This window comes from Neomonachus schauinslandi, chromosome 1, assembly GCF_002201575.2.
Source record: "Neomonachus schauinslandi chromosome 1, ASM220157v2, whole genome shotgun sequence".
Lineage (NCBI taxonomy): Eukaryota > Metazoa > Chordata > Mammalia > Carnivora > Phocidae > Neomonachus > Neomonachus schauinslandi.
In genome coordinates this window covers 75946099-75973016 of record NC_058403.1, presented here as the reverse complement: position 1 = coordinate 75973016, position 26918 = coordinate 75946099, and the positions used below count along the sequence as shown (strand labels likewise).

The following is a 26918-nucleotide window of genomic DNA, read 5'->3' as shown; positions in this document are numbered from 1 at the left end:
AAGAAGAAGGCCATAAAATGCAAGGACTATTTCAGAAATTAAGACTAGGTTATGAATTCTGTTTTATTATAAGATAAGATTAGATCATCAAGCATTTTCAAAGCTGTGCCATTGAATTTGGACTTCAAACTTGATAGGGAGCCATTGAAGGTATCTGCCATAATTGGGTTGATTTAGAAACTCAGGGGTGCTGGGGAGCTCCATTATTGCCATATCTTATAGCTCCAAGAAAAAGCTAGGTTTGTGTGGAATTCCCCCAGCTGCCTACCAGCTAGCTACTACTTTTTTTTTCCAGAGGCCTCCGGACCCTCTCCACTTTGATCCTTCATACTCTTGTTCATAGGAAGATAGGTCAGGATTGGAATTCCTTATTATTTGGCTTAAAGACCAGAAATGTATTGAGATGCACAAACCTAGCTCCTTAATATGGGTTTGATGGCCCCTCCATCCCTCCTCCTACCCTTGGGCTCTTGGAGCATTTGATTTATTCTCTATATTTCTGGCACTTAACATGCTGCCCGGCAAGTAATAGGTACTCAGTAAATGTTTGCTGAATGAATGGACAAACTACTAACTTGTTTTAACAAGTGGGGAAGAGCCTGGTTATCAGTGCTTAAGTAAACAATCTACACATGAGCGTCTGGTTTTGAGCGGTACTGAAAGCTAGCCTTTGATATTTTCTCTTTGGTCTTTGAGTTCTTGGACAAATAGCTGATTTTCCTGAGGTGAGTCTCCTTCATTTGAAACAAATTTATCTTATCCCAAACCACTAGGAAGCAGTTTCAAATGTGCTCCACCACCCCCAGGGGATTGATCCAGTTGCAACTTCATAAAGTCAAGCTTCCCATCTCCCTGACTGACTTCCTCTTTGAAATTTGAAAGGAGCAGAGATTGAAGACTGCCATAAAATAACAAAATATATTTCAAATCTTTCTTTTATAAATACTACAGATGAACAATTAAATTACATATGAACTACAATTTCATATGCAGAGTTAATTGAGCCCGTTATTAAATTTCTAATATTATACTAGATATTTATTTCCTGGAAAACTTTTACATCTCTCTTTATAATTGCAATCGATGCTCTTATAATCTTGACAATTGCCTATTATCTTAATAAATATGCCAATAATATGGTAAGTACAAATCAGTTTTTATGTTTTTTAAGAGATTTTACAAATCACTACTTAGGAAATATTTCATCAGCTAAAAAGATTTTGTCCACCATGGAAAGAGTGGTTAAAGCTTTGTCTTACATTCTCTCCAAAGTATACTTTTAAAAGTCTCCATTTTTGTGTAACATATTGGAAATAAAAGCAATTTGGGGAGAGTTGGTTTCCAGCTCTCCAGTTTATATGAGATACTCATGGATACTCAGTGCTATGTTGTTGTTACCTGTAGTTAAATTAAAGACACCATGTGCATGGAATTGTGTGTGTGTGTGCACGCGTGCGCACATGTGTGTGTGTGTGTGTGTGCGTGTGTGTTTGATCTATGAAAGCAGCGTTCTCACAAGTTGGAATGTGGAAAAGGAACTATTTCTAGGTATATTCACTTCAAGTTCTGGGCTCATCTCTTCCTGGCCATGACATTTTAAAAGGTGCTTATATTCCCTGTGTTCTCTCCTAATCCTGGTGCTCTGTTTATCCTAAAAGCCTACCGAGACATATGCAAAGAGATCAGGTCTCCGCTTTGGTCCCAGGAGTCATCCCTTCACATAGTGCAGGCTCATTGCGGGGATATCAATATTCAAAGCACGAGTCAGGGTGCCTGGGTGGTTCAGTTGGTTAAGCGTCTGCTTTTGGCTCAGGCCATGATCCCAGGCTCCCTGCTCACTGGGGAGAGCTGCCTAGAAGGAAATGTCCTCGTAAGACTTTGTGTGAGTGAGAAGTAAAGTTTGACTGTGGCATTGGTTTTGAGATTATGGCATTTACTTTCCATTGTAATTAGCTTTTAACTGTAAAACAAGGGTCACGTAAGATGTTTTCTGGTCAGCGAGAAGATGGAAGTTCTCAGGGAGGATACATTTGGTCTCTCTGCGAACACGCGGCTTTTGTTTCAGGAAATGTGCCTTGATCAGCACGAAGACCTAGTAGGTATATATCTGTCTGCCAAAGATTATTGCCATTACATACTGACACTGATGGCCAATGACTCCGGATCCTTAATAAGGTCATGAGTGCTGAGTCTGAGACCATCTGTGTGGTAGTTTTGGGTCCAGCCATCATGGTATAAAAATCTGACACTAAAAATCAAAGCAGCTAGCCATGTGAAAAATTTGGGTACTGTACATACACCACAGTGAATCTTAGTGTGAAATTGTTAAGATTTATCACTGTATAAATTTCTGTGCGGTGGTTTGGGTTGTTTTTCCTTTGTTTAAAAAATTATCAAGAGACCATAAAATTGTCTGAGAAATAACTGTGAGTCTCCATGGAACTGAAACATGCACCTCATTATAACTGCTGTGACTCATCATTCTCAGGGCATGGGAATATGCAGACCACAGTTTAGAACAGTGATAACCATTAGCTACCTTTCGTTGAGTACCTGCCGGGATCTGGACCAGACACTTTACTCTTACTGCAACATACAGCATTAGGTATTTGTATCCCTGTTCTCTAAATGAGAAACTGAGATTTAGAAAGCTTATATATATAACTTGTTCAAGGTCAAACATCTGTAGTGTGGCAAAATTGGAATTCTGAAGTTCATGTTCCCAATTGGTTCCCAATGCTCCCCTCATGGACCTTTAGAATCTTTATCTTTAATTATATTAGATACTTCCCTTTCATATATAATGCTTCCCGTTGTAAAATATATTTTTATTCTCTCTTTTCTTGAGTGAGGTCACCCCAAGGGATAGCATATTTGTTCAAGACAATTGTATTGTAATGAATTTACATCATAAGATTTTCTTAGATTCTCAGTCACTGGACTTTAAATCTATTGTGGAAACAATATGATAAATTACATATTTTGTGTCACCCTTCACTTACTTCAAGTTCCAAAATATCGTGGAACTGTTACTCCATGATCACTTCTCTATTAAAGAGATAGAATTTACCACACTTCCCCCCCCCCCCAATTCTGTACCAACAGTGGACTGGTTTCATTAGAAAAAGAACTTTTCAGCTTTCACCTCACTCAACACACTGGAGAAGCAAGAAATCTATAGCTCTTACTGTGACAGATCTGAAGGATTTTATGGTAGCCTGAATTTTATAGCCAAACCTTGGAAAATTACCCAAAATAAAAAGTTATCTAATTGGGGCACCTGGGTGGCTCAGTCAGTTAAGCAGCCAACTCTTGGTTTTGGCTTAGGTCATGATCTCAAGTTGTGGGATCGAGCCCTGCTAGAGGCTCCGTGCTCAGTGTGGAGTCTGCTTGGGATTCTCTCCCTTTCTCTCCCTCCCCCTCTGCCCTCTCCACGCTGCTCTCTCTCTCTCTCTCCCTCTCAAATAAATAAATGAAATCTTAAAAAAAAGTTATCATATTCACGTTCCTTTCCCATTATGGCATTAAACTGAAATCTGAAATTTCTCTTCAGTCCTTCCACCTATCATAGACCTTGTCTCCTTTAAGAGTGAGTTATCAGAATCTCTAAGAACCTTTACACCTAATTCATAACCATTTATTACAATAACTTGCTAAAACATAAATGTACTCATGTACAAAGTAAACACATAGGGATAGACATGTACACACGCACACACACACAGAGTGTTCTGCCCTTAAACTGCGCCTGTGTTTCAGCATCCCTAAAACTAAGTAAGTTGTTGCTACTACCGTTTAATAACCTTCCAGACCCATGAACACACGCCCTCATCTGGACCAATCACAGATCATCCCATAATAGATAATATACTAAATATCATCTTTCCCATGGATCAAGTCACTTGCTCCCTTGAGAGAGGGTGTCACACCATACTTGCAACAAACTTAATCACTTTGAAAAATAAAGAAATGAATGAAGTTATTTCGATAACTAAGATGTAGGAAACATAGCTCCAGATAGCAGCTGACTGCTCCTAAGAGAAGGTGGGTAGAATGGCGAGTAAGAAGTTATACTGGTTTAAAGAGCTGCACATACAGCTTTTTTTCACACAAATAGGCTAAATTTGAATTTTTCTATGCTCAATGTAGTCATATGACCAATGTAGTCATAATGTGAATTTTTCTATGCTCAATGTAGTCACAATGTGACCATAATGTGACAAGCCTGCAGGTCATAGAGAATATCTGAAATCAGGGTTATAAATATCCTATGTAAATGAGGTAGTTCTCATTAATCAAAAGTCATCATGCTTGTCCGAACTCTAAATTGTTTATTGCTTCTTTAAAATCTGGGAATTAGGCCTGAGGAGATCTGTTCTGCACTGGATAAGCCCTTTGCTTTAGAGCAGGTTTCTTCGTTTTCTCTTTCCTTTTAGCCTGAAGTTGGATCCACCCTCCAAAATCAGTCTTCACATGAGCTTAGAAAGGGGAAGACAGAATTAGTAGTAATGAGGAACATATATGCAAGGGATAGAATTGAGAAATGCATTTATGTGGGAAAAGGAGAAAGCTTGCTCTGTGATCTGCTGTTTCCCTCAGGCTCCGACAAGCTAAAATTAAAAATTGATAAAGACAGATAACAACATTAAGGGGATGCTCTGATGGACAGGGGCTGCCTATTAGAAAAAGAGGAAGTGCTTATTTGTAACAGAATCAGCCACAAGGATGTATCACAAGCATCAGCTAGGGGTGAAGTTTAACATCACTGATGACCAAAGGTCTGGAGGGAAATCCCAGGATTCCCATACTGTTGCAGTGACCAGAAAACCATGCTGCTTCTGGTAACCATAACTTCCTCTCATCCCTGCTCATAGGGCATCTGGCTTAGAAGTAGTCTGTAGTATGACGTGGCACAGCTCAGCTCCTTCTGAGCCATAAGCTTTTGAATTTGTTCCCACAGTAGCCATCACATCCTGTTTGTCTCCCTGAAGCTGTACCCATACTTTACCCTTCCATAGGTGTTCCTTTGGCATCTAATTTATCAGAAATCTCTTTATATGATGAGCACTGGGTTTTAGGCACAACTGATGGATGGTTGGACACTACATCTGAAACTAATGATGTCCTTACTCTGTGTTGGCTAATGAATTAAAGTAAAAAACAAATAAGTAAAAATAAAAACAAAAAAAAAAGAAAGAAATCTTTTTAATAACCCAAACCATTTTTATAAACATTCAACCTGACCAACCAACACACTCACCCTGTGCCTCCTTTGTCATTTGAAATATTCATGATTGTGCAGTTAAACTTTTATTTTTTAAGTCATGGTCACCAAACTTTTTTTTTTAACATTTTATTTATTTATTTGAGAGAGAGAGAATGAGAGACAGAGAGCATGAGAGGGAGGAGGGTCAGAGGGAGAAGCAGACTCCCCGCTGAGCAGGGAGCCCGATGCGGGACTCGATCCCGGGACTCCGGGATCATGACCTGAGCCGAAGGCAGTCCAACTGAGCCACTCAGGTGCCCCAAACTTTTCTTATAAAAGGTCAAATTGTAAGTATCTCTAGCTTGATAGGCCATGCAGTCTTTGTTGCAACTGTTCTACTCGGCCACTATGATGTGAGGCTGGCATAGACTGTCCTGAGCAAATGCGCAAAGCTGTGCTCCAAAGCGCTTTCCAGAAACAGACAACAATAGTTTAGGGGGTGGTAATTGGTAGACCTCTGTTTCACCTGAGAGTCTTGCACTTTTCTTCGGGCAGGTTTCCTTTGAGAGTCTTTCTCTATGGAATTATGCCTCTCCTGTTCTCTGTGAACTATTTTGAAATCTCCTTTTTTGAAATGCAGATAAATGTCTTTAATATCATCATGCTTCCTATACCTGTGAGCCTAAGGCCAGTCTGGGTTGGCTCTCTAACTGGTATGGATTTTAAGAAGCACAGAACAAGCAAGTATGACTTAAAAATTTTTATTTTTTAGGGGCTCCTAGGTGGCTCAGTCGTTAAGCGTCAGCCTTTGGCTCAGGTTATGATCCCAGGGTTCTGGGATCAAGCCCCACTTCGGGCTCCCTGCTCCGTGGGAAGCCTGCTTCTCCCTCTCCCACTCCCCCTGCTTGTGTTCCGTCTCTCGCTGTGTCTCTGTCAAATAAATAAAATGTTTGGAAAAAATTTCTTTTTCATGTTTTACATTTGTTTAATTCCATTCTTTTAAATTTCTTTTCTTTTCTTCTTTTTTGGTCTTTGGAAGGATGTTAAAGAAGAGCCAGTTCATAGCCTTGAGGTGGTACACATTTGTTCCTTTCTTCTTTACTTTTCTCTCCAGTTTTCACAGGTTACTCTCTTCATCTCTTTTCTACCAAACCCTGCCCCAAACCCATCCTCCCCAGCAAGCTCAATCCACAAATATTTCATCACCCCCACCAACCTCTGACCCAAAGCCCTTTATTTTGCAGATTGACTAAAATACCCTTGCTCAGTTTTGTTTGTTTGTTTTTTTCTTGTTTCCTTTTTTCCTTTCTCCATTCCCAGATTCAAATGTCAAGGAGCTAGGGCAAAGAGGGAGAGGATCTAGGCCACTGGAGGGCAGGTCAAAACCCAAGAACATTCCTTATTTTAGTTTTTCATCTTGTCAAATATTAATTACAGTATTTTTATTATCATTATTAGTTTAGGTAAGTTCCAATTACTTGTGGAAAAAATAAATAAAACCCGCATACTCGCACACAGTACCTAGACAGAAGATCAGTGTACGTGGCCTTAGAGGCCATCCTCTCTAACAGGTTTAGATGGTGCATCTCCCAACTGAAAGCTGCCAGGGAGGGAAGGGGAGAGACTCTGGTTACCGCTTCTCTGCCACACGTTCGTCAGCCAGCAGCCCCTCACAGACTCGGGCACCTCCCACTAAGACCAAGTAAGCAAACAGAAGAAGGCATCCAGGGCCACACTGCAGTCAGCCTGTCGCCAGCTCCCGTGTACCGCTGGGCTGCCTTCCTGCAGGAGGTGGGAAGCCCAGAAACGTGGAGGGGGACTGCTGTCTGATGCGGTCGCTGTCAGAGGACACTGACAGGGAGGGCCTCTGTGAAGACCCAGAGGCCTGAACTGAAGCTTGGACAGCAGTAGTTCTTGGTATGGTGAGAAAGCTTTAAAAAGCCTTGCCTCCCAGGGCTGGGGAATAAGTTTGCCTGATGTCATCATCTGGCGTAATGTAGAAAGAACTGGAGCTGGTTGTGTAATAGTGTAGGAACGATAGGTGTGGGGCCTTAAAACAGTAAAGTAATAAAATAGGAAGGAAGCTTAGTGATTATCTAGTAACCCAATTACCTTCTTTTACACATAGGGGAAAATGAAGCTTTGACAGGAAAAGGAATCCCACAATTCCGTAGCCAGTTAGTCCAGACAGAAAAAAAGAATATGGATCTCGCTGTCAAGTGTTTTTTCCTCTGCGTTACTCTTCATGATTAGAAATAGTAAGTTGGGGGCGCCTGGGTGGCTCAGTCGGTTAAGCGACTGCCTTCAGCTCAGGTCATGATCCCAGGGTCCTGGGATCGAGCCCCGCATCGGGCTCCCTGCTCAGCGGGAGGCCTGCTTCTCCCTCTCCCCCTGCTTGTGTTCCCTCTCTCGCTGTGTCTCTCTCTGTCAAATAAATAAATAAAATCTTAAAAAAAAAAAAAAAGTATTGGGGCGCCTGGGTGGCTCAGTCGCTTAAGCTTCTGCCTTCAGCTCAGGTCATGATCCCAGAGTCCTGGGATCGAGCCCCGCATCGGGCTCCCTGCTCAGCGGAAAGCCTGCTTCTCCCTCTGCCCCTCACCCTGCTTGAGTTCCCTCTCTCGCTGTGTCTGTCAAATAAATAAATAAAATCTTTAAAAAAAAATTAGAAATAGTAAGTTGGTGCAGGATGCAGTGAGAAGCCACAGGTGAGTGAGTGGAAGGGGTAGTGTCCATCTTGCGTTTAGAGGTTCAGCTAGAACTTTGTTTCATCAAGGGGCTTTTCCAAGCCACCTGGAAGGTGGCTCCTTGTTTGGCTCACATGCCCAGACTTTCCTCCCTGGAGGTAAGGAGGAGCCAGCGGCTCAGGTGATTCCGATTTGCGTATCCCCCCCATTGGACAATCACCAGCACTAGACACTAATGGTGCTTAACAATGCCACACATTGGAATCTCCTGTGGGACTTCTAAATTTTTCCATGATACTCCGTCCCAGATTCCATTCCTCAAAATTCTGATTTAACTGGTTTGGGGTAGCACCCAGGCGTCTGTATTTTAGCCCCCCAGATATTCTAACGTGTAGCGATTTGAGAAATAGCGAGGCTCAAAGAAGCCTGAGAGTTGAAGCGTGGAAGGGCTGGTAGCACAGAAGTACAGGTGTGAGGAGGACAGTCAGGAGAGATGTGACTAAGGACGAATTAGGTCTGAAGAGAGCTGTTGCTCAAGAGAACAGGAAAGCAGGGACAAGAAGCTGGTGAGCCTCGTTGCGAGACTAATGAGGTTCGAACAGGCTCAGGCGGAAGCACTTTGGAAGCCTGATTAAACAAAGACAGCGGGACTCAGAAGGAAGTCTGTGGAGACAGATCTCCCTACGGGAGCTAGACGGAAGTGCCTTTGGTTTCCTCACCAAGAAGAAAGGACAAAGGACAAGTGACTCAGAGGAAAGTTTTCTGAATTGGCAGGTAAAGAAAAAATAATAATGGGGCAGTTCTAGAAGAGGGAACGTGTCTTGCTGTCAGCAATTCTAGAGCCTTCGACCTTCAGATAACAAGGTCAAAAATCTCCTGTAAAATGAATGATAGGATCTTTGGACCAGAGGGCCTGAGAGCTCACTAGGGGTAGCCCCCTCACTTCCTCGAGGAGGAACTTGAATCCAGAGAGGAGCAGGGACTTGACTAAGATCAGCGGGAAGCCAGGGTTCTGACCTTTGCCTCTGCCTGGGAGAGTCAGCACAGTGTGGGAGGAGCACAGCCTCTGGAGCCAGCCTGCTGAGTTTGCGGCCCTCATGTACTGAGTGTGAACTTTGGGGTGGTTACTCACGTTCTCTGTGCCTCAGTTGCCTGATCTATAAAATGAGGATTAACAGAGTCAAACTTCATCATGGGTTGTTGGATGGATTAAGTGAGTTAATATCCATAAAGCATTTAGAATAATGCCTAGCATGTAAGAGGTGTTAAAAATATTAACTGTAGTTATTATACCATACTGCTTTATTTAGCTGACAAAAACACATTTCAGTGAACAAGGCTGTGATAATACCTTGCCTCCTGTGTGAGAATAGGTATTTGGAGAAAATGTAGATTTATCAAGGTGCTCCATTTTTTATTAAAAAACTTCAAAGGGATTAGAATGTAGGTGGATTCCCCAAGCCATATCTTTGCACATGCAATTTCCTTAAAGTGCAGATTCTTGAGCCTCATTCCAGATCATCTGAAACAGAATCTTTGGGAGGTAGGTACAGGGACTTTGTATTTTCCAAATGTGGGTCAGGTGGTTCTGTTGAACTTTCAAGTGTGACACCTACTGCCCCTTGCTGAGAAAGTGGAGCAACCTTCCATGGTAAGTTTCCAAGGCCTTCCCTCTTGCCTGAGATAGGTACTATCCCTTTTTGCACTGTTACAGATAGGGAAGCTGAGGTTTAGAGAGGCAGCGGAATAACTTGTCCATAGTCATTAACTTTGTAATTAACAGACTAGAGACTCTGAAACCAAATCCTTTAGACTCCAGACCCGCCATCCTCCCAGTGACCATGTGCTCTGGAGGAAGTAAATTGCCACTTGGCTTCAGTTTTCTTCTCTGTAAAATGGGATAATATTGGTATTTACATCATAAGATGTTGTGAAAATTAATTCATGTCAGGCATATTGTAGAGAACCTTGCTCATAGAAACAATCGAATATTAACTGTTGTTCCTGCTCTAGATATTGGCTTTGTTATGTGTACTCTATTTTCCAAGTATTTCCTTCTACCAGTATTTACTTGACACCCACTTGGTGTCTGTTACTGTGTCAGACTACTGAAATAAATAAATGGTGATGCGAACTTTGTCTCCAAGAGCCAACTACTCCATTAGAAACTATAAATAAGAAACTGTACTATAAGACAAGATATGATCAGAAAGAACAAAGAGAGCCATACTGTCTTAGTACAAACAAAACTTATCTACCAGGAGCCCTTAAGAAATATGTCATTCTGGGCAGTTCCATTTACTAGATAAACATATACTCTTTAAATAGCATTTTAAAAAGAAGGTAGATATTTCTGAGAATAAGGCATATTTCTCTGTCGTTTTAAACCAAGAATACTATGTGCTATGTGAACTTATCTTAATGATTCCAGATCACCATTGGGAATTTTTTTACTGAGTTATCATCACATCAGATTCCCCAGAAGCTTCTGAGGTATACCTGTCTCTTTATTCTTGTGCTTTTTTTTTTTTTTTTTAATTTTTCTCTTAATGGAACTTCCTATCAGGTCTTCACACTGGTGCAAAATCATAACATATCCAAACCCTGATGTCATGATGATTACAGCTATTCAAATGTCTCCTAAATTCTAATTTGGGGGCAGGTTATAGATAAGTTCCCTGTAAGCTTGCATGTATCTCTATTTGCATGCCGTGATGTTAAAATGGCTTTAAAGTAAGATGGACTCAAGTCTCCCCTATCATTATCTTCTACCAGATGCCAAATTGTAAATTGAAATGGATCAGACTATTAACTGATCAATTGATTATAGGAGAGTGATGTTGGATGATAACTTTTTTTTATGTTCATGGATTTAGAGAGATTGCTCCGTTTACAAAAAATATTTTTTAATATTTTATTTATTTATTTAGAGAGAGAGCAAGAGGAGGACAGAGAGAGAGGGGGAGAGAGAGAATCCCAGGCAGACTCTGTGTGTGGGCTTGATCTCATGACCCTGAGATCATGACCTGAGCCAAAATCAAGAGATGGACACTTAACTGACTGAACCACCCAAGTGGCCCACAAAAAGTTTTAATTGTCCACTTTCTTTAGAGCATTGCAGAGGGATCCAGGATGTCCTGGGTTTAGCACTAGAACCCTGTGGGCTTCCTATGGGACTGTGAATAAAATCCCCGGGAGTCCTCATTTGTAGAAAGAAAGTATAGGGGATGAGAAATATAGCCCTTTTCATGTTTTGTTTTTTTTCCCCTCTAACTCTCTGCTGTAAAGAACCAGGAAAATAGTAATATAGGTTTTGACTCCCAGTTCCTCACTTATTAGAGGACCTGTGTAGACAAAATAGAAACATCATTCCAACATGTGTAGATTACAATAGAATTAATAAAGGACAAGAATGCTTAAAACATGCCAAACTGAGGAAGTAAACTCAAACAATAAAAGAATAGTGTAGATGTCTTAGTCCATTCAGGTTGCTATAATGAAATACCATAGACTGAGTGGCTTATAAACAACAGAAATTTATTTTTCACAATTCTGAAGGCTGGGAAGTCCAAGATCAAGGCACTGGCAGATTTGGTTCCTGTGTTTCCTAGTTCATAGATATCAGTCTTCACTCTCTGTAACCTCACATGGTGGAAGGCAGGAGAGAGCTCTATGGGCCCCTTTTATAAGGGCATGAATCCTATTCATGGGGGTTCTACCATCATGACCTAATCATCTCGCAAAGGCCCCACCTACAAAAACTATCACATTGGAGATTAAATTTCCACCTATGAATTTTGGAGGGGACACAAACGTTTAGTGTATTGTGGTACCCTTTCTAGGGGAGCTGAGCTTTGTACTGGATGGTAGCAAAAGTAAAGATTATGACCTGGGGGAAGATGGGGGGAGCACAAGAGGCCATAATTTGAAAAGACTCATGGCTGAAAAGAAACAACCTGTAGGATATAGCTGGCTGAATAATTTGGAAAAGAGCATCTGCCCAAAGGAATAAAAAGGATGAGGGATGAGGTCTGATTAGATTTTGTCCAGGGATCAGAGATGAGTGATTGTAAATTCTGAGTCAGGGAACAAGTAGCCTGATAAAAATGCTGTTTAGGGAAGACCGATGATCACGCATCAGTTGGGAGAGACTGCTGACAAATGAAATGAGGGCAGGAAGAAGGTTCAGGGAGCTGGGGGTGTGAGAGATGGGGGCTACAGTCAGAGAAATCATCACTTTTAAGGCGGCAATTGGTTAGAATAGAGAGTGGGACACAAAATATGGAACTTAGAGGATTTTAGACTTGAGAGAAGAAAAGCTCACTCCCTCAGAGTTAACAACTGGTGAGTTGACACTAGATATATAGGCTTTGATGGGAGAATTGAGAGTTTGGTATACACAATAAGGGATTATGGCAGAAGCAGGCTGTGGGCAATCAGATCCTCAGACAGGTGGTCGTGGGAAGAGAAAAGTCTGAATATGAAAGGGAAGTGAACTGATTGTGGCAGAATGGAGGATAAACAGACACTGAAAGATACAAAAGAGACTTTCTTAAGAATTTAGTTTATTAGTTTGTTAATAAAATATAAAACGAAATTTCTTGGTTATGACACTTTGTTTTTCAAATTGTGGCAAATCAGTATTTCAAGGCATAAGATATACTCTAAATACATTTTACCCATGTAAGTTTTCTCTGCCAGGAGTGAAGCTGGCATATGGGTTTGACCATGGGGTGAATACAGTGATAAGGAACAGACTGGTCATTTTTCAACATGAAGTTGAAAAGGAAAGAATTCTATTTAATGAAGAAAAGATGTTAATGGACTTGATTTAGATTATGTAAGTAGCTTTCTGGAGGTGGACATATCTCAGACATATGAATAAGTTTACTCCTCCAGGGCTCTTGGGCATTGTTGCATGCAATGATGAGGCGATTTATTAAAGGGCATCAAGGTACTCTTTGGCATCCCTAAAATTAAGTATGACAATTAATAATCATAATGGTTATCATAATAACAGAATAAACTGAAAATATAGGAGTGTTTCCAAACTAAAAATAAAAATGGAATTATGTGATTTGGAATGCTCCTGCATCGGAAGGAGCATTGGAAGACTTGTTCTGGGGAAGATCTAGAGAGGTTGGTAATAAAGGCTTAGGCAATAATTTGATGGATTGACAGATTAGATGGATGGATAGATGGATATACAGAAGAGGAAGTCAGGTTCAGAGTTTTAAACAACTTCTATCTGAGAACTGGGGACACTCCCATAGTATTTGAGTGCTCAGGTCCCCTTGGAAAATAATAGGGACCTCAGCTCTCTTCTCACACTACATTTGAGAGTGAACTCCAATCAATATTGAGAATCCTCAGAAAGAACAGATATTCTTGTCAATATCATTCACTGATCAGTACTTGTTTTTTCACACCATTTCCTGCTCATTTGAAGGAAAAAGTGTAACTCTTATGATGAGACAGAATTAGTAGGAAATTTTGTTCTTTTACAGAGAAAAATATCCTCCTAACTATGAAAAACACTATTGCTCAACTTTTAAGATGAATGAAAATTAGAACCATGTATATATAATATATATAATTTAATAAAGCATGAACTTTGAAGTCATACAATCTTAAATTCAAAGCCCAGCTCTATCATTCATAAATAAATAAATAAATAAATAAATAAATAAATAGGAAGCCCGGTTCTATCATTTACTAGCTGAGTGAACTTGAATAATTTCCTTATCCTCTCTGAGCTTAAAATTGTCATGTGGAAAACTAGAAAAGCAGGCCCAGTGAAGTGAAATCCTGCCATAATCAATGGCAAGTCTTTCCTGCCAATCACCAGGCAAATAGAGCACAAACCAAAATGAATGGCCCATGCTGGCTTTTCTGTCCTTTAGAAGGTCACAGTCCAGCGGGAATTTAGGAGCACAAAAGGTTATGACAAAAGGTAAAAATTAGACAAACATTGAAGGTATTCTATTTCTGGCATTGAACTATGAAAAACTTTCGAAGGAGCAAGATACATGTCTCACTCATCACTAAATCTCCAACATAGCCTTTCACATAGTACTCAATATATGTATTGTCGAGTCCTTTGCACATAAGCCTTGGCTAAAATATATTATTAGATGAGTATAGCAATAAATTCACAGAGGATTTTTTTTAATCTGAGCAATTTCACTACATTATTTTTTTAAATGGCTTTCAAGAACACAGATAATAGTAAAATAATTAGGAAGTGATCCATTTTGAGTATTATCTTTGCTTTTAACATAATTTAAAGTTTAATACTTTATAATAAATTATAATAATGACTATGTTTAACAACTGGCGTGGAAAATTCCAGAATATTGAACACTCTGCCTTCATTAACCAGTATTCTCGCATGGCCGTGGATCTAGGCTAAATTTTTCAGGTCTCAGCCTCAGTTTCCTTGTGAAATAAGGTAGCAAGACTAGACAGTCTTAAAGGGCACAACTGACTTTGACATTCTATGTGGTCCTCAAAGGTTTAGGTTCATGTGTGACCCCATCTTTCCAAATGTGGGCACAGTTACTGAGGCGGTACTCCAGGTCTGCTTTCCGGGAGTTCCCTGTGCCATATTCTCTCTCTACCAGAAGGAATGACATCAAGGGAGCCTTTGAATCAGGAAGTCTAGGAGCAGCCAGTGAGTTTCTGGTCTGCATCACTACTAAATGCTGTTTTATTTTGTTACGTGAATTAGAAGATATTTAATCAAATGTACTTCTACTCTCATAGTATTAAGTTTGGATGTTCTAAAGGGGAGTAAGGAGGCTTTAAATATCCAGAAAATGACAAGTACGGGAACTGTTACAAGAGGCGAAGGGTTGGTAATTAGTGTTTGATGCCTCAATTTATTCTTCCTGGACTGTGGGTAGAGACCTATGTTGAATACAATATAGCTGGGTTGAACTAGTTCTTTTTAGATTTTAGCTTTTCCATCTATTAAATAAGAAAAAGTAGGCTAGATGGTCTCAGGAGCCTATTAATTCTAAAATCCATCTATAAAATTAAGGTTCTGTTGAACTCTGAAATAGTAGATTTGGAGATTTTTCAGGAGTGCTGAAGAGACTTAATGTAAGAGATTTGAGTGGTGATTTCTGGGGCAGAACAGGAAGAGCGGGAGGGAATGCAGACTATAAGCAGATACCTTTGGGGGTTTTCAGGTGACTTCTACAGTGTAGGGTTCTTTGTTTTTTTTTTTTTTTTTTTTTTTTTTTTTGGCTGAGTTGATGTAAAGAGTGCAGGATAGTTCATCCATGAAAAACAAGCTGAAAAGAAAAAAAAAAAAAGTGACTTGAGACTTCCTAACTTTGGGTGTGACTGATTTGACAAAACCATTTGAACAGAGTGATTGTTCCATGAGTAAATTGATACTGAGATTCACCCAAGGGCAAAGCCTCTGAAGATAGGTAGGATTTACCTCACTCTTCCTGCCCTATGGCACCAGCTGATCTCTTTCCTTCCTTTCTCTCAATAATGTTTTCCATCTTTATTCGGAGATTAAGAATCAATTCTCGGTTTGCATAGGAAACACCTGGGAGATCCTCTAACTGAGACCACTGAGTTTTAAATTGTTAACAGAACCAGTTCTTCAAATGAAATCTTGCTCGGAACAATAATATACTTAAAATGCGAACAACAAACTTGCTGGTGTTAAGGAGTGTCTGGAGTCCTACCACTAGGGACATTTCTTTACATCTGGCGAACCCACTGAGGCACCAGAAACCCTAGAGTTTCATGAAACCAATATGAAAACCACTGATCTATTCCAAAGCCCACTCCCATCTTTTGTAATCAAGTCCCCTTAAAGCTTGAGGCCCTGGAGTAGGGGGTAGGGGTGGGGAGGAGCTGTTGCCCCATTCAATGTAGCAAGCCTGAGATAAAGGTGATCTAGGAGAAAATGAGAGGTAATGGGAGCACTGTTTGGGCCTACAGACACAGAAAGAGAATAAACAATTTGAACTGCAGAGAAATGAGGGATAATGCAGGTTTAATATAATTACTTCTGTGTGACACTTCTACAGCTTTAAGAAGCCTTTCAAATATGCTATTTAATTAGTTCAATTCAGTAAGTATTTTCTGGGTACAAATTATGTACTTGATCTAATCCAATCAATGTATTGACTACCATGCACTATATGGAATATGTGTAATACATTATTTCAAGTAAGCCTTTCAACCACCCTGTGAAGGAAGCATAGTTGAAGAAAATAAGGTACAAAGAGGTTAAGTAACTTGATCATGACTTTACAGTATGTCAGTAGTAGAGCTAAAATTTGAACCCAAGTCTGTCTCACTTCAAAACCCATGTTCCTTCCACTCTAACCTCGAGGAAATATAAAACTAAGAAATTCAAGGAGATACGGGCTTTGCCTTCAAGTTACTTAAGATCCTCTACACTCGATTAATTGTTGTACAAGTAATAGAGGATGAATTAGCATTGATGAGACGCAACAAAAGGCCAGGAAAGTTTGGAGAAGAAAGATTATATTTCAAGTAAGGAACCAGGAAATGCTTTGTGCGGAGTAAATCTTAGGACTGTGTAGGCATCTGTGATGCAACGGAGCAGGGATGACTATCCCCATGTCACAATCAAGGAAGCTGAAGTTCATGGAGCTGGGAGGCTTTTCCACAGTTTTGCAGCTGGTTAGTGGTGACATCAGAAATACAGGGAAGGTCTTTTAGCAGTCAGAGAGAAACTAGAGAGAAAATGTGAACATAAACAATGTCTGATTTAACCTTTTTGCTAATAATTGAATTTGTCCCCATTTTCTCCATCCTTACTTCTGCTAGCATCCGATTGTGTTCCCCAGACTGGTGTAACCACTTTGCACATAAACTGATATGCTTATAGACCTTTCCTCCACACAGCTTCCAAATTTATCAGTATGAAATGTATTCTGTCAGTCTCATCCTTCAAATCCTTTAATACTGTGGGGGTGGATATCTACACGTGTGATCAAAAACTTGTGTAGAACTAAATACATATATAACATATACATGCGTGCATGTGTGCAGATGAGTACAAGTAAAACTGAGAATTTCTGAATAAGATCAGTGCACTGTAGCAGTATCAATATCCTGGTTATAATATTTTTAACGGTTTTGTAAATTGTGACTTACCATTGGGGGAACTGCATAAAGGGTGCATGAACTCTCTCTGTATAATTCATTACAACTGCATGTAAATCTATATTGATCTCAAAATAAAAAGTTCATTTAAAAATCTTTTGCAAAAACTAGAAGTATTGAAATATTTAAGCTTCTTTGAACATAGCATATGATTCTCTTCTTCTCTCCCCAGCTCTATTTTCCAGCATCCTCTGCCCCAAATCTTACACTGTGCTAACATAGAGTTGCTTGCAACTTCCTCACATACACCAAATTATTTTCCATTTTAGTATTTTGTTTATTGTTGCCATAGACTGCTCACTCATATCATTAATCCTTACCTGGCATAGCTAATTGCTTCAGATTGTTTAAGGCTCTTTCTTTGATCCCTCAGATAAGATGATATATTTTAACTTTGTACTTTCATAGTGTTATACATACTCTTACTTTTTTATTAGAGGTTTGGTTTCTTGTCTTACCTTCTATACCTTCTAGAGAGTGAGACAGTCTTACTTGCTTTTTATTTTCAGTGGCCTTTATTCTTCCTAGTAAATAATAGATTCTGTCTATGTGTTTAACTTGAGTAAATGAATGTGCTTCTCCATATAGTTTGGAAATTATCAACAATAAATACAATGCTATTATCTTCTATTATGTAACTAGACCAGAGTATTCATTTGCAAATTTAAGATGATTGACTATCTTGGTACACTATTTATTAATACTTTACAATATTAACAGTAATGATTAAGAGCTTAGCTAATTTCATCCTGGGGTAAAATTAGTCTACTGATAATCACAATGAATCATAGACTGAGATGATCTGTGTAGATAATATGCGGACTTGGAGACAGCATCACTTGGGAAAGCTGGCATTTTCCTCCATATATATAGGATCAAGGTTATTTATTTTTTTAAGTAAAGGCAAACTTGGGGACCCAGCAATAAAATGGAGCAAACAGAAATGGCATTCATTTGCAACGTATTCAGATGTTTACTTATCCTTTAGCCTAACATAGAATTTTACACTCCAATTAAAAACCACCCACACACACATAAAAGTAAGTTAACCAGTGATTCAAAAAAAAAAAAAAAAATCTAGGTTCAGAGGTTTGCATTTATTGTCCCTGGGCACAATCCTAAGATGGTAGTTATGAGAGAAGTGATTTTACTGCAGGTGAAATTGAAATTTTCTGAACTCCTTTTTGTTTTCTGATTCTACTTTTTACCTGCTAGGGGCAGAATGGACAGATAATCAGTTGAGACACTTATAAAACAGGTTTAATAATAGGTCACCCTTGCTGCCAGACTTAATGAGGGAATATTTATCTTCTTTTTGGAATCTTCAGAACATAGATGCTGGGTAGTGGAAGTGTAGAGTGTAACAATATTACTAGTTACAAAAGAATTTGATATAGGATATGATTATCTGACTTCACAGCAAAATGGGATCCATGATACTGCCCAATGAAACACCAATCATGCAACTTCTGAAATTTGCTTTATATGCCTGCATGGTTCTGAAAAGTCACCTGAGATTTCTTGATTGAGTATGCTTTAGTTTTAATATTCAATATCATAAATACAGAAACTGTAATTCTAGTTTCATTTTTGTCCTCTTAAGGTTTGTAGAAACCCCAGCTCATTTCTCTTGGAAAGAAAGTTATTACCGATCCACTATGTCCCAGAGCACACAGACAAGTGAATTCCTCAGTCCAGAGGTCTTCCAACATATCTGGGATTTTCTGGAACAGTGAGTATCAAAGAAGCAAAAACATGTTGTACTTGAATTATTATAAATAGATAAATAGAGATTATAAAAATATTGCTCACTAGGGCATGTTTCTAGAATCAATAAAAACCAGTCAATATTGTTGGGAAAATTTATTTCCTTCAATAGTATTTCTGTGTTCAAAATTCAGTAGAGGTTTATTCAGCTTACAACACCAAAAGATCATTATTCCAAGGTGGTATAATTTTGGAGCATCAGAAGGGCTCTCCTCAAACCGTAAGAGACTCTTAATCATAGAAACAAACTGAGTGTTGCTGGAGGAGGGGGTGGGGTAACAGGGTGATGGACATTAAGGAGAGCACATGATGTAATGAGCACTGGGTGTTGTATGCAACTGATGAATCACTGAATTCTACCTCTGAAACTAATAATATACTATATGCTAATTAATTGAATTGAAATTAAAAAAAGGTGGGGAGGCTTTCCTGCCTAACTCCCAATAACTTCTCCAGTGACTCCCTTGATACCCAAAATCTGTTCCTTTGGCTTAAAGACTCTTATTTGCTGTTACAACACAAATACCCCCCGAGAAGGTAGAATACTAAATTTTGTTGGTCATTTATGCCTTGCTAGGAAAATGATTATTGTCTACTGTATTAAGATCAAGTTTGGATAAGTGAGTAAATTCAGCAGAAGATAAAAGAATATAAAGTACTTGGTACTCTAAGGGATAGGGTATAAAATACTCAATTCCTGTTACATCCTTTCTCTCCCATGTTCTACCCAGCAATTCTCTGACAAGGGCAGGGATCATGATTCCCACTGTACAAATAGGACTTAGATTTGAACTGCCTGAGATAACACATTTGGCATGTGCTTGAGCCACGATTTGAACCTAGAGTCTCTGACTCCAACGAATGAGCCTTGCCAAAGGAAAGAGAGGGAGATCATTGTTGTCAACTGGGTGCTTGTGTTTTAGTCCCATTCCTTGCCTAACACACTTTTGTTTGTCCTTTATGGTAGGCCCATATGTTCAGTTCAGCCCATTGACTTGAACTTTGTGGATGAACCATCAGAAAATGGTGCAAGAAACAAGATTGAGATTAGCATGGACTGTATCCGCATGCAGGATTCGGACCTCAGTGACCCCATGTGGGTGAGTGGCAGGAACGTCTCCTTTAATCTGTGGGCTGTGCCATCCACATCTCTGTGAAGTCTGTGTATTTCATGGCATATGAAAAGGCAGATGGCCCTGAATGGACAAGGCCACTGGGCAGAGAGTCAATGTGATCAGCAGAGAGAAAATTAAGTGTTTGTGGATTTTGCGTCTTCCTCAACTCTTCTTACTGCATATGCTTCCACTGGTGTGAGGAAGGTGGGTGGGTGGGAATAATCCCTTATGTTCTTTATTTGAATTGTTCCTTATGTGTATCCCAATTTGGAGAGGGTGGTACCAGTCCAGGGTTTTACAAGAGGTCAAGTTAGAGTCAGAACCAGAGTCTAGATCTGAATTCTATCCAAATTCTATCTATACTATGGCAGGCTGCCTCTTTCATGGAACTATCCTTAAATAAAGGAGGAGGAAGTAAATTCAATGTGAATCTAGATACAGATTTAAGTACCTAGTAATAGAATAAGGGGAAAGAAGGTAAGTAATACATAAAATAGTATTTTGGGGGGGGATGCTTTGCCAGTGAGTCACTCATGACCTTGGGCTTCAGTTTCTCATCTGTAAAATGGGGAGACCAGGAGTGTAATGGGTTAATAATATTAAAACACTTTTCTGAAATGTTTAGATGAAATTTTCTGTATTTCTGTAGTACATAGTGCTGGTTTGTTTGTGTGTGTGTGTTTTTTTTTTTTGTCATTTTTTTTTTATTATTATTCATTGACCATAAAAATCCTACTTTTTCTGTAAACACACACAACTCAAACAAACAAATCCTTCTAGAAAAACAGGTGGAAAAGAGCTAGAAAAAAAGGTGGGGATTTCATAGATCATGTGTCAACATGATTTTGAAAATCACTTTAAAAATATCTTGCCTGTCTTATCTAATAGAAGATTTTACTGGAATTTTCACTATTTTTTTTATCTGGAATTGTACTTTTTTTTTTTTTTTTAAATATTAGGAGAAGGTGTGTCAGGAAAGGGAGGAGGAAAGAGCCAAAAATATAAAGTTGTAACTTTGCAAATATACTGATGTTTTGCCCCTAAATTGATAAAAGGAATATAACTATTCTTCAGTGGCCCCTTCTGTTCTAATACTGACACAGTTCTCTGTTATCTTTGAGCTAGTGAAAGGAAAAGGATGGATAAATCCAAGGGGCAGGTCACTCAAGGCCTTGGAATGTATTACAATTAAACCTATGTAGGGGTAAATTCTGCTTTGAGAGTGACTTCAAAATTAGGATATCTCCAGTTCACTTAATAATATCACCTCTTGATAGGTAGCAAAAGCCTAGGCAAACCTTTCTTTTATATTCTCTCCAGGGATTTTCTGTTCTGATTCCTGAACTCATAAAAGCAGGTGAATTTATATAAAGCTTAAAATGGAGAGTCAAGCCTTTTTATTTATGGTTTCTACTCTTATTTCACATGCTTTCACACACTGAAGCATGTGGTTTCTAAATGTGCCATGCCCTTTCTTATTTTTTTATATTATTAGAAATTCTCTCCTTAGGAACATCTTTTTTGTGTGTTTGTTTTTGTGTTTGTTTTTGTTTTCCCCCTCTAGCCAGTTCTTCTCTGTCCCTCAACAAACAGTATATCCTGTCTTCTCTGGGAAAACTTCCATATCACTATTCGCCACCAGTCTGAGTTAGAGACCATTCCTCTGAAGCAACCTAGGCCTATTTTTAGTCCTATTACTTATTATACAATCTTATCATTGTTTATTTCTCTGTCTCTCAAGGGGACAGGGGCCATATTTTGTCATGCTCAGCATTTGTTACAGTAGCTGTCACATAATAGGCCCTCAGGAAATTTTGAAGTCCTGTGAAATGAGAATTGGAAGTTATCTTAAAAAGTCAAAAAGTTCTCTTTCAAGCAGTCCTGTCCAAGAGAACTTTCTTTCAGTGATGTAAATGTTCTATATTCTGTACTGTTCAATGCAGTAGCCACTAGCCACCTGTATCCTTTGGGCATTTGAAATGTAGTTAGTGCAACTGAGGAACTTAATTTAAATTAAATTAAAATTTAAGTGACCACATGTGTCTAGTTGGTAGAATATTGGGTAGCACAGTTCTAGAATATCTCCTGTCAGAGGACTGTTCTCTTCTTGAACATTCACAGCGGCAAAGCTTCCTGTCCCCTCTGCCTCTCGTATTCCTTCCCTTGTAACTATGGTCTGTCAATTGGAAGATGCTACGCTGCTGAGGTACTTTATTCTTTACTTCCACTGTTTTCTCACTTCTGTTGGAAAGTACCCAGGTTTGCCATCTGAGCAAAACTTTAGTTATTTAACGTCCATTTTGGTGCTTTTACAAATCAGCTAAAGGAAACTTTAAAGAAATCCTAGTGGAGTATCTGAGTGAGAGTCATGGAAGTTCTACAATGATGTTTGAAAAAGGAAAAATAAAGGGGAGAAAGTCAAGAAACTACATAGATGTCATTGCCCTCATGATAAGTGTCTAAGAATGCACTGCTGTACGGGTTGGAGGTTATTGTTATTTAAGAAATACTGATATTTAAAAGGATTATCCATTTGCATTCAATATTTTTTTCCTGAGTGTCAGTTATAAACACACACACACACACACACACACGATATTGATTCTTTTAAATAGATTTTTAACAATGCTACTAGGAGGACTGATTGAAACAGTGTGTTCAATTTGAAATTGATCCAGATTTTCCTGTTATAATTCTAAATTACAAATTTTGAAACTACCTTTTCCTTAAGCATCAATAGTCGGTGGCAATTAACACGTTTGATATTTAATCTTTCCAATCACTTTGTGAGGTAGAATTTATTATCGCTGTTTTATAAATTAATCAAAGGCAAAACGGGTTAAATAACTTTTCTAGGATGACATGTGTACTCAACAGCAGTGTCAGTATCCTACCCATACTACTGGACTTGATCTTTTCTTTTCTCATTTTTCCTCCAGGGTATTGTATTTGAGAGGAACTTGAGTTCTATTTCTTCTTAAGTACCTGTCTGTTCTGTGAGCATTAGGGATGTCTGTGTGGAGAAACCACTCCTCCTCCACGAGATAATCCTATAGCAGAGTCTCCACACTTTGCCTCCTCTGAAGAGGCACAGGTCACCATCAGTAATGACGGATGATAAAACATTCGTCCCATCACTTATTAGCACCTTCAAGCTTGGAATTGTTTACCAGCTTAAATTGAGGGTAACACAAAATCAGGAAATAAGACCCAGAAACATTGCAAGGAAATAGGGACTGAAATGATCCAGAAAAAGCTGGAAAATAAAATGAAATGTGATTTTCCCAGTGATAGGTCACTTAGGAACAAGGATATTGAAAGAAATCTACAAGTTGAGGGAGAAGGAACTTGATGACTTAAGCTTGCCTCTCTGTGGCTGTTCTGTTTTTAATATCCAAAGAAGTGAGATATTGCTAGTAAGTTATAGGTCTGTATGAATCTTGTGTCTTCCCTCGTCTTATGACCATTCCAACATCCTCATCTATGTCCACGTGTGGAGGACACATCGATGGGAATGTGCAACAGTGACAGTCCTCAGCAACAGGAGTGGCAAAATGGTAGACATGCTCAGGATCCTATAACTAGTATTCTGGTTTGGAAAGTAAGAACTAGGATCCTCTTAGATTCCTTGTCCTTTAAACAGACAGCTTCTGCTACTTGGTAGCATATTTTCACTTTTCTTATGTAGAGGTTAATAACTAAATAGATCTAAAACTCTGCACATAAATTACTTTCCTTTTGCATATAATATTTTAAAAATTTGGGATCTCCGCCAAGCATGTTCTCACTATGCAAGAAATATGAATCTGGGGACATGAAACATGTCAGGTTATTAAGGACAGAAATCTTGAAATTGAGAATGGCATCCCATTTTTATCGATTTTTTGATACAACCTTCACCTTAGTAATTAGTCATGAAATAGAGTCATAATGTCTTTCTCTGATTATTAACAAAGGAAATTTGAGTTGCAGAGAATGTATGTGCCTTCTTCATCGGAATGATTTTACTGTCACTGAAGAATGAACTACATTGAATTAGCAAATGAAGGTGATGAGATTTCTCAAAATTTTTTCATAATTTAGCCTGTGTTTCCAAGATCCTGTTGGCTTTTGATTCTACTGTCTAATATATTCCTTTATATCTCAGCCTTGCCTTATTTACAAACTGTCTAAACATGCCTGTCATATCTTCAAGAAGGAGATAAGGGCATCAACACTTAAATGTTCTCCTGGAATGATTGATGGAAAATACGTAACTTTTATTTTTGCATTTATTGGTTCTTTGTGCTTTAAAGGAAGCCCTATTTAGTTGAACTGGGTTTTTCCCGTGTGATTCAAGTGGCAATTATCTAAAACCATCCAGCTTTGTAAATTCTTATTGTAGCATCCCAGATATACATGAAGAGTCTTCAGCTCTGCATTTCAAAGAGCAGATAGTGGGTGTTTTGGAAAGGCTTAGGCCATAGCACCATGTATACTGCCTTACATCTTAAATGATCCAAGATTCCTATAAGATTTCAAGTATATATACTAGATGTAGCCACAAGCATTTCCTTAGTACTTACTGCATGCTCTGTTCTTTGTGAAACAGATGAACAAATCATGGTCTCTAGCTTTGAGAATACCATAATACAGCAAATGAGCCAATGTGTACAAAATTACTCACATGTATGTATTTTTTCATTTTTTTATTTTTATTTATTTATTTTTTAAAGACACAAAAGGAATGATTTATTGTGCCTGAAAAGACTGGCAATATGTTACAGAGAAGGTGATATTTTTAGGTCTTGAAATATGAGTCAAATTGATCAAAACAGGGAAGGGAAAAGAGGTCCAAGTTTGGATAACTATTATGAGAATAATTTATTAAAAAACTATCAGGTAACACGCAGAAGTTTTAAAAGAGAAGATTCAAACATTTGGCTAAGAAGTAATTTCTATAGAAAAAAGGACAAAATGTAAATTTGAAAAGTTTATAACACACGGCAAAGGTTTAATGGCCTTAACAACCTAAACATTTAAAAATTAATAAGAGAAAGATGAAGTCCCTGCTCTTGGCAAAGAGTCTAAGTAATTCACAAATGTTTAACAGACATAAAATATTCAATTTCTCTAATAATAAAAAAATTGTGAATTCCAACAATGAGTTTCATTGGTTATCATCATAGATTGTGTCAGATTATCATCTACCTGGTCAGCAAAAATTTAAATGATTTGATGATATCCAGTGCTGATGAAATTGTTGAGAAACAGAGAATCTTTTCACTTTGGGCAGGAATATAAATTGATATATTTGGAGGCCAATTTGCCTCTTCTAGTTTATTTAATTTTAAAGGTACTTACCCTTCATCCATAAGTGCCACTTTTAGGCATTTTCTTCACAAAAAAATTCAAGATATGTAAATAAGTATACACACACACACACACACAGATACTTACATACTGATATACGTACACACAACACACACACATATACACAGAAATGAAGGCTTCATTACAGCGTTGTTTATAATATCTATAAAATGATAAGACTAGGTAGAATTTTGTAGGCTTTAAAGGTTTGGACTCAGATAGGAAAGAAACTACAGTTTAAAGCAAACGAAGGTTAAGCTCACCATTGAGAGATGGTATTAGCAATCATGATGCATGGTCATTTTCATCTTGCCAGTTTTATTGTTCATGAACCTCAGTGTGATTTCTGTGTTTGTGCTTTGTGTGCGGTATCTTTATGTTCTAGGAAAGATTATATAGAATTGATATTATTTCTTCTGAAATGTTTGGAAGAATTTGCTAATGAAACCCTCTGGGCCTGGATATTTCTTTTTGGAAAGCTCTTTAATTATAAGTTCAGTTCTGTTAATTGTTATAGAACTATTGAGATGATTTATTTTATCTTGAGTAAGTTTTCATAAATAGTGGTTTGTAGGGGCACCTCAGTGGTGCAGTGGGTTAAACGCCCGACTCTTGGTTTCCGCTTGGGTCATGATCTCAGGTCATGATCTCACAGTCGTGAGATCAAGCCCCACGTGAGGCTCCACACTCAGCATGGAGTTTGCTTGAGTTTCTCTCTCCTTCTTCCTCTGTGACTCCTGCCCATGTCTGTGTGTGTGCACTCTCTCTCTCTAAAATAAGTAAATAAATCTTTAAAAAAAAATAAATAGTGATTTGTAAGGAATTGGTTGATTGCCTCAAAGTTTTGAAGTTTTGTATGGAGAATTGTTTAGAGTATTCCCTTACTAAGCTTATAATGTCTGTGGGATCTGTAATATCTTCCTGTTTCATTTCTGATATTGGTAACTTGTGTCCTCTCTCTTTTTCTCTATCATCAGTCTCACTAGAGATTTATTAATTGTATTGATCTTTCGAAGAGCCAGCTCAGCTTTTTGGTTTCATTGTTTTTCTCTATTGTCTTTCTGTTTTCAACTTTATTATTTCTAGTCTTACTTTCTTCTGCTTCTTTGAGTTTATTTTGTTCTTCCTTTTCAGGGTTCTTAAATTAAAAATTTATATTTTTGAATTGAGATCTTTCTTGTCTTCTAATGTTAGTATTTACGTTTATAAATTTCCCATGAAACTCTGCTTTAGTGGCATCCCCTAAATGTTGACATGTTTTATTTTTATATTGTTCAGTTTAAAATATTTTATGATTTCTCTTGAGACTTTCACTTTGACCTGTGTGTATTTACAAGCATGTTTAATTTCCAAGTATTTGGGTATTTTCTGTTATCTTTCCATTACTGACTTCTAGTTTGATTCCATTATGATCAGAAAACATATTTTGTTTGATCTCCTATTTTTGAAATTTGTTAGGGTTCATTTCATGAGTCAAGATATGGTTTATCTTGATGAATGTTCTGTGGGCGCTTAAAAAGACTGTGAATTCTGTTTTTGTTGGGCGGAGTGTTCTATAAACGTCAGTTGAGGCTCATTGGTTTATGGTATTATGCAGTTTTTCTCTATCCTTGCTTATTTTCAGCCTACTAA

General features: G+C 38.3%; 1 protein-coding gene across 4 annotated transcripts in view; it reads left to right on the top strand.

Moving 5' to 3' along the window:
- The window catches only part of TP63 (tumor protein p63), a 231035-nt gene that overhangs the window by 73517 nt on the left and 130600 nt on the right, over nt 1–26918 (top strand). For all 4 annotated transcript variants that reach the window (XM_044919902.1, XM_044919898.1, XM_044919917.1 and 1 more), the window contains exons 2-3: nt 18656–18784; nt 19787–19919. In XM_044919902.1, coding sequence (XP_044775837.1) covers nt 18656–18784; nt 19787–19919 — 262 coding nt within the window. The remainder of the gene's footprint in view (nt 1–18655; nt 18785–19786; nt 19920–26918) is intronic.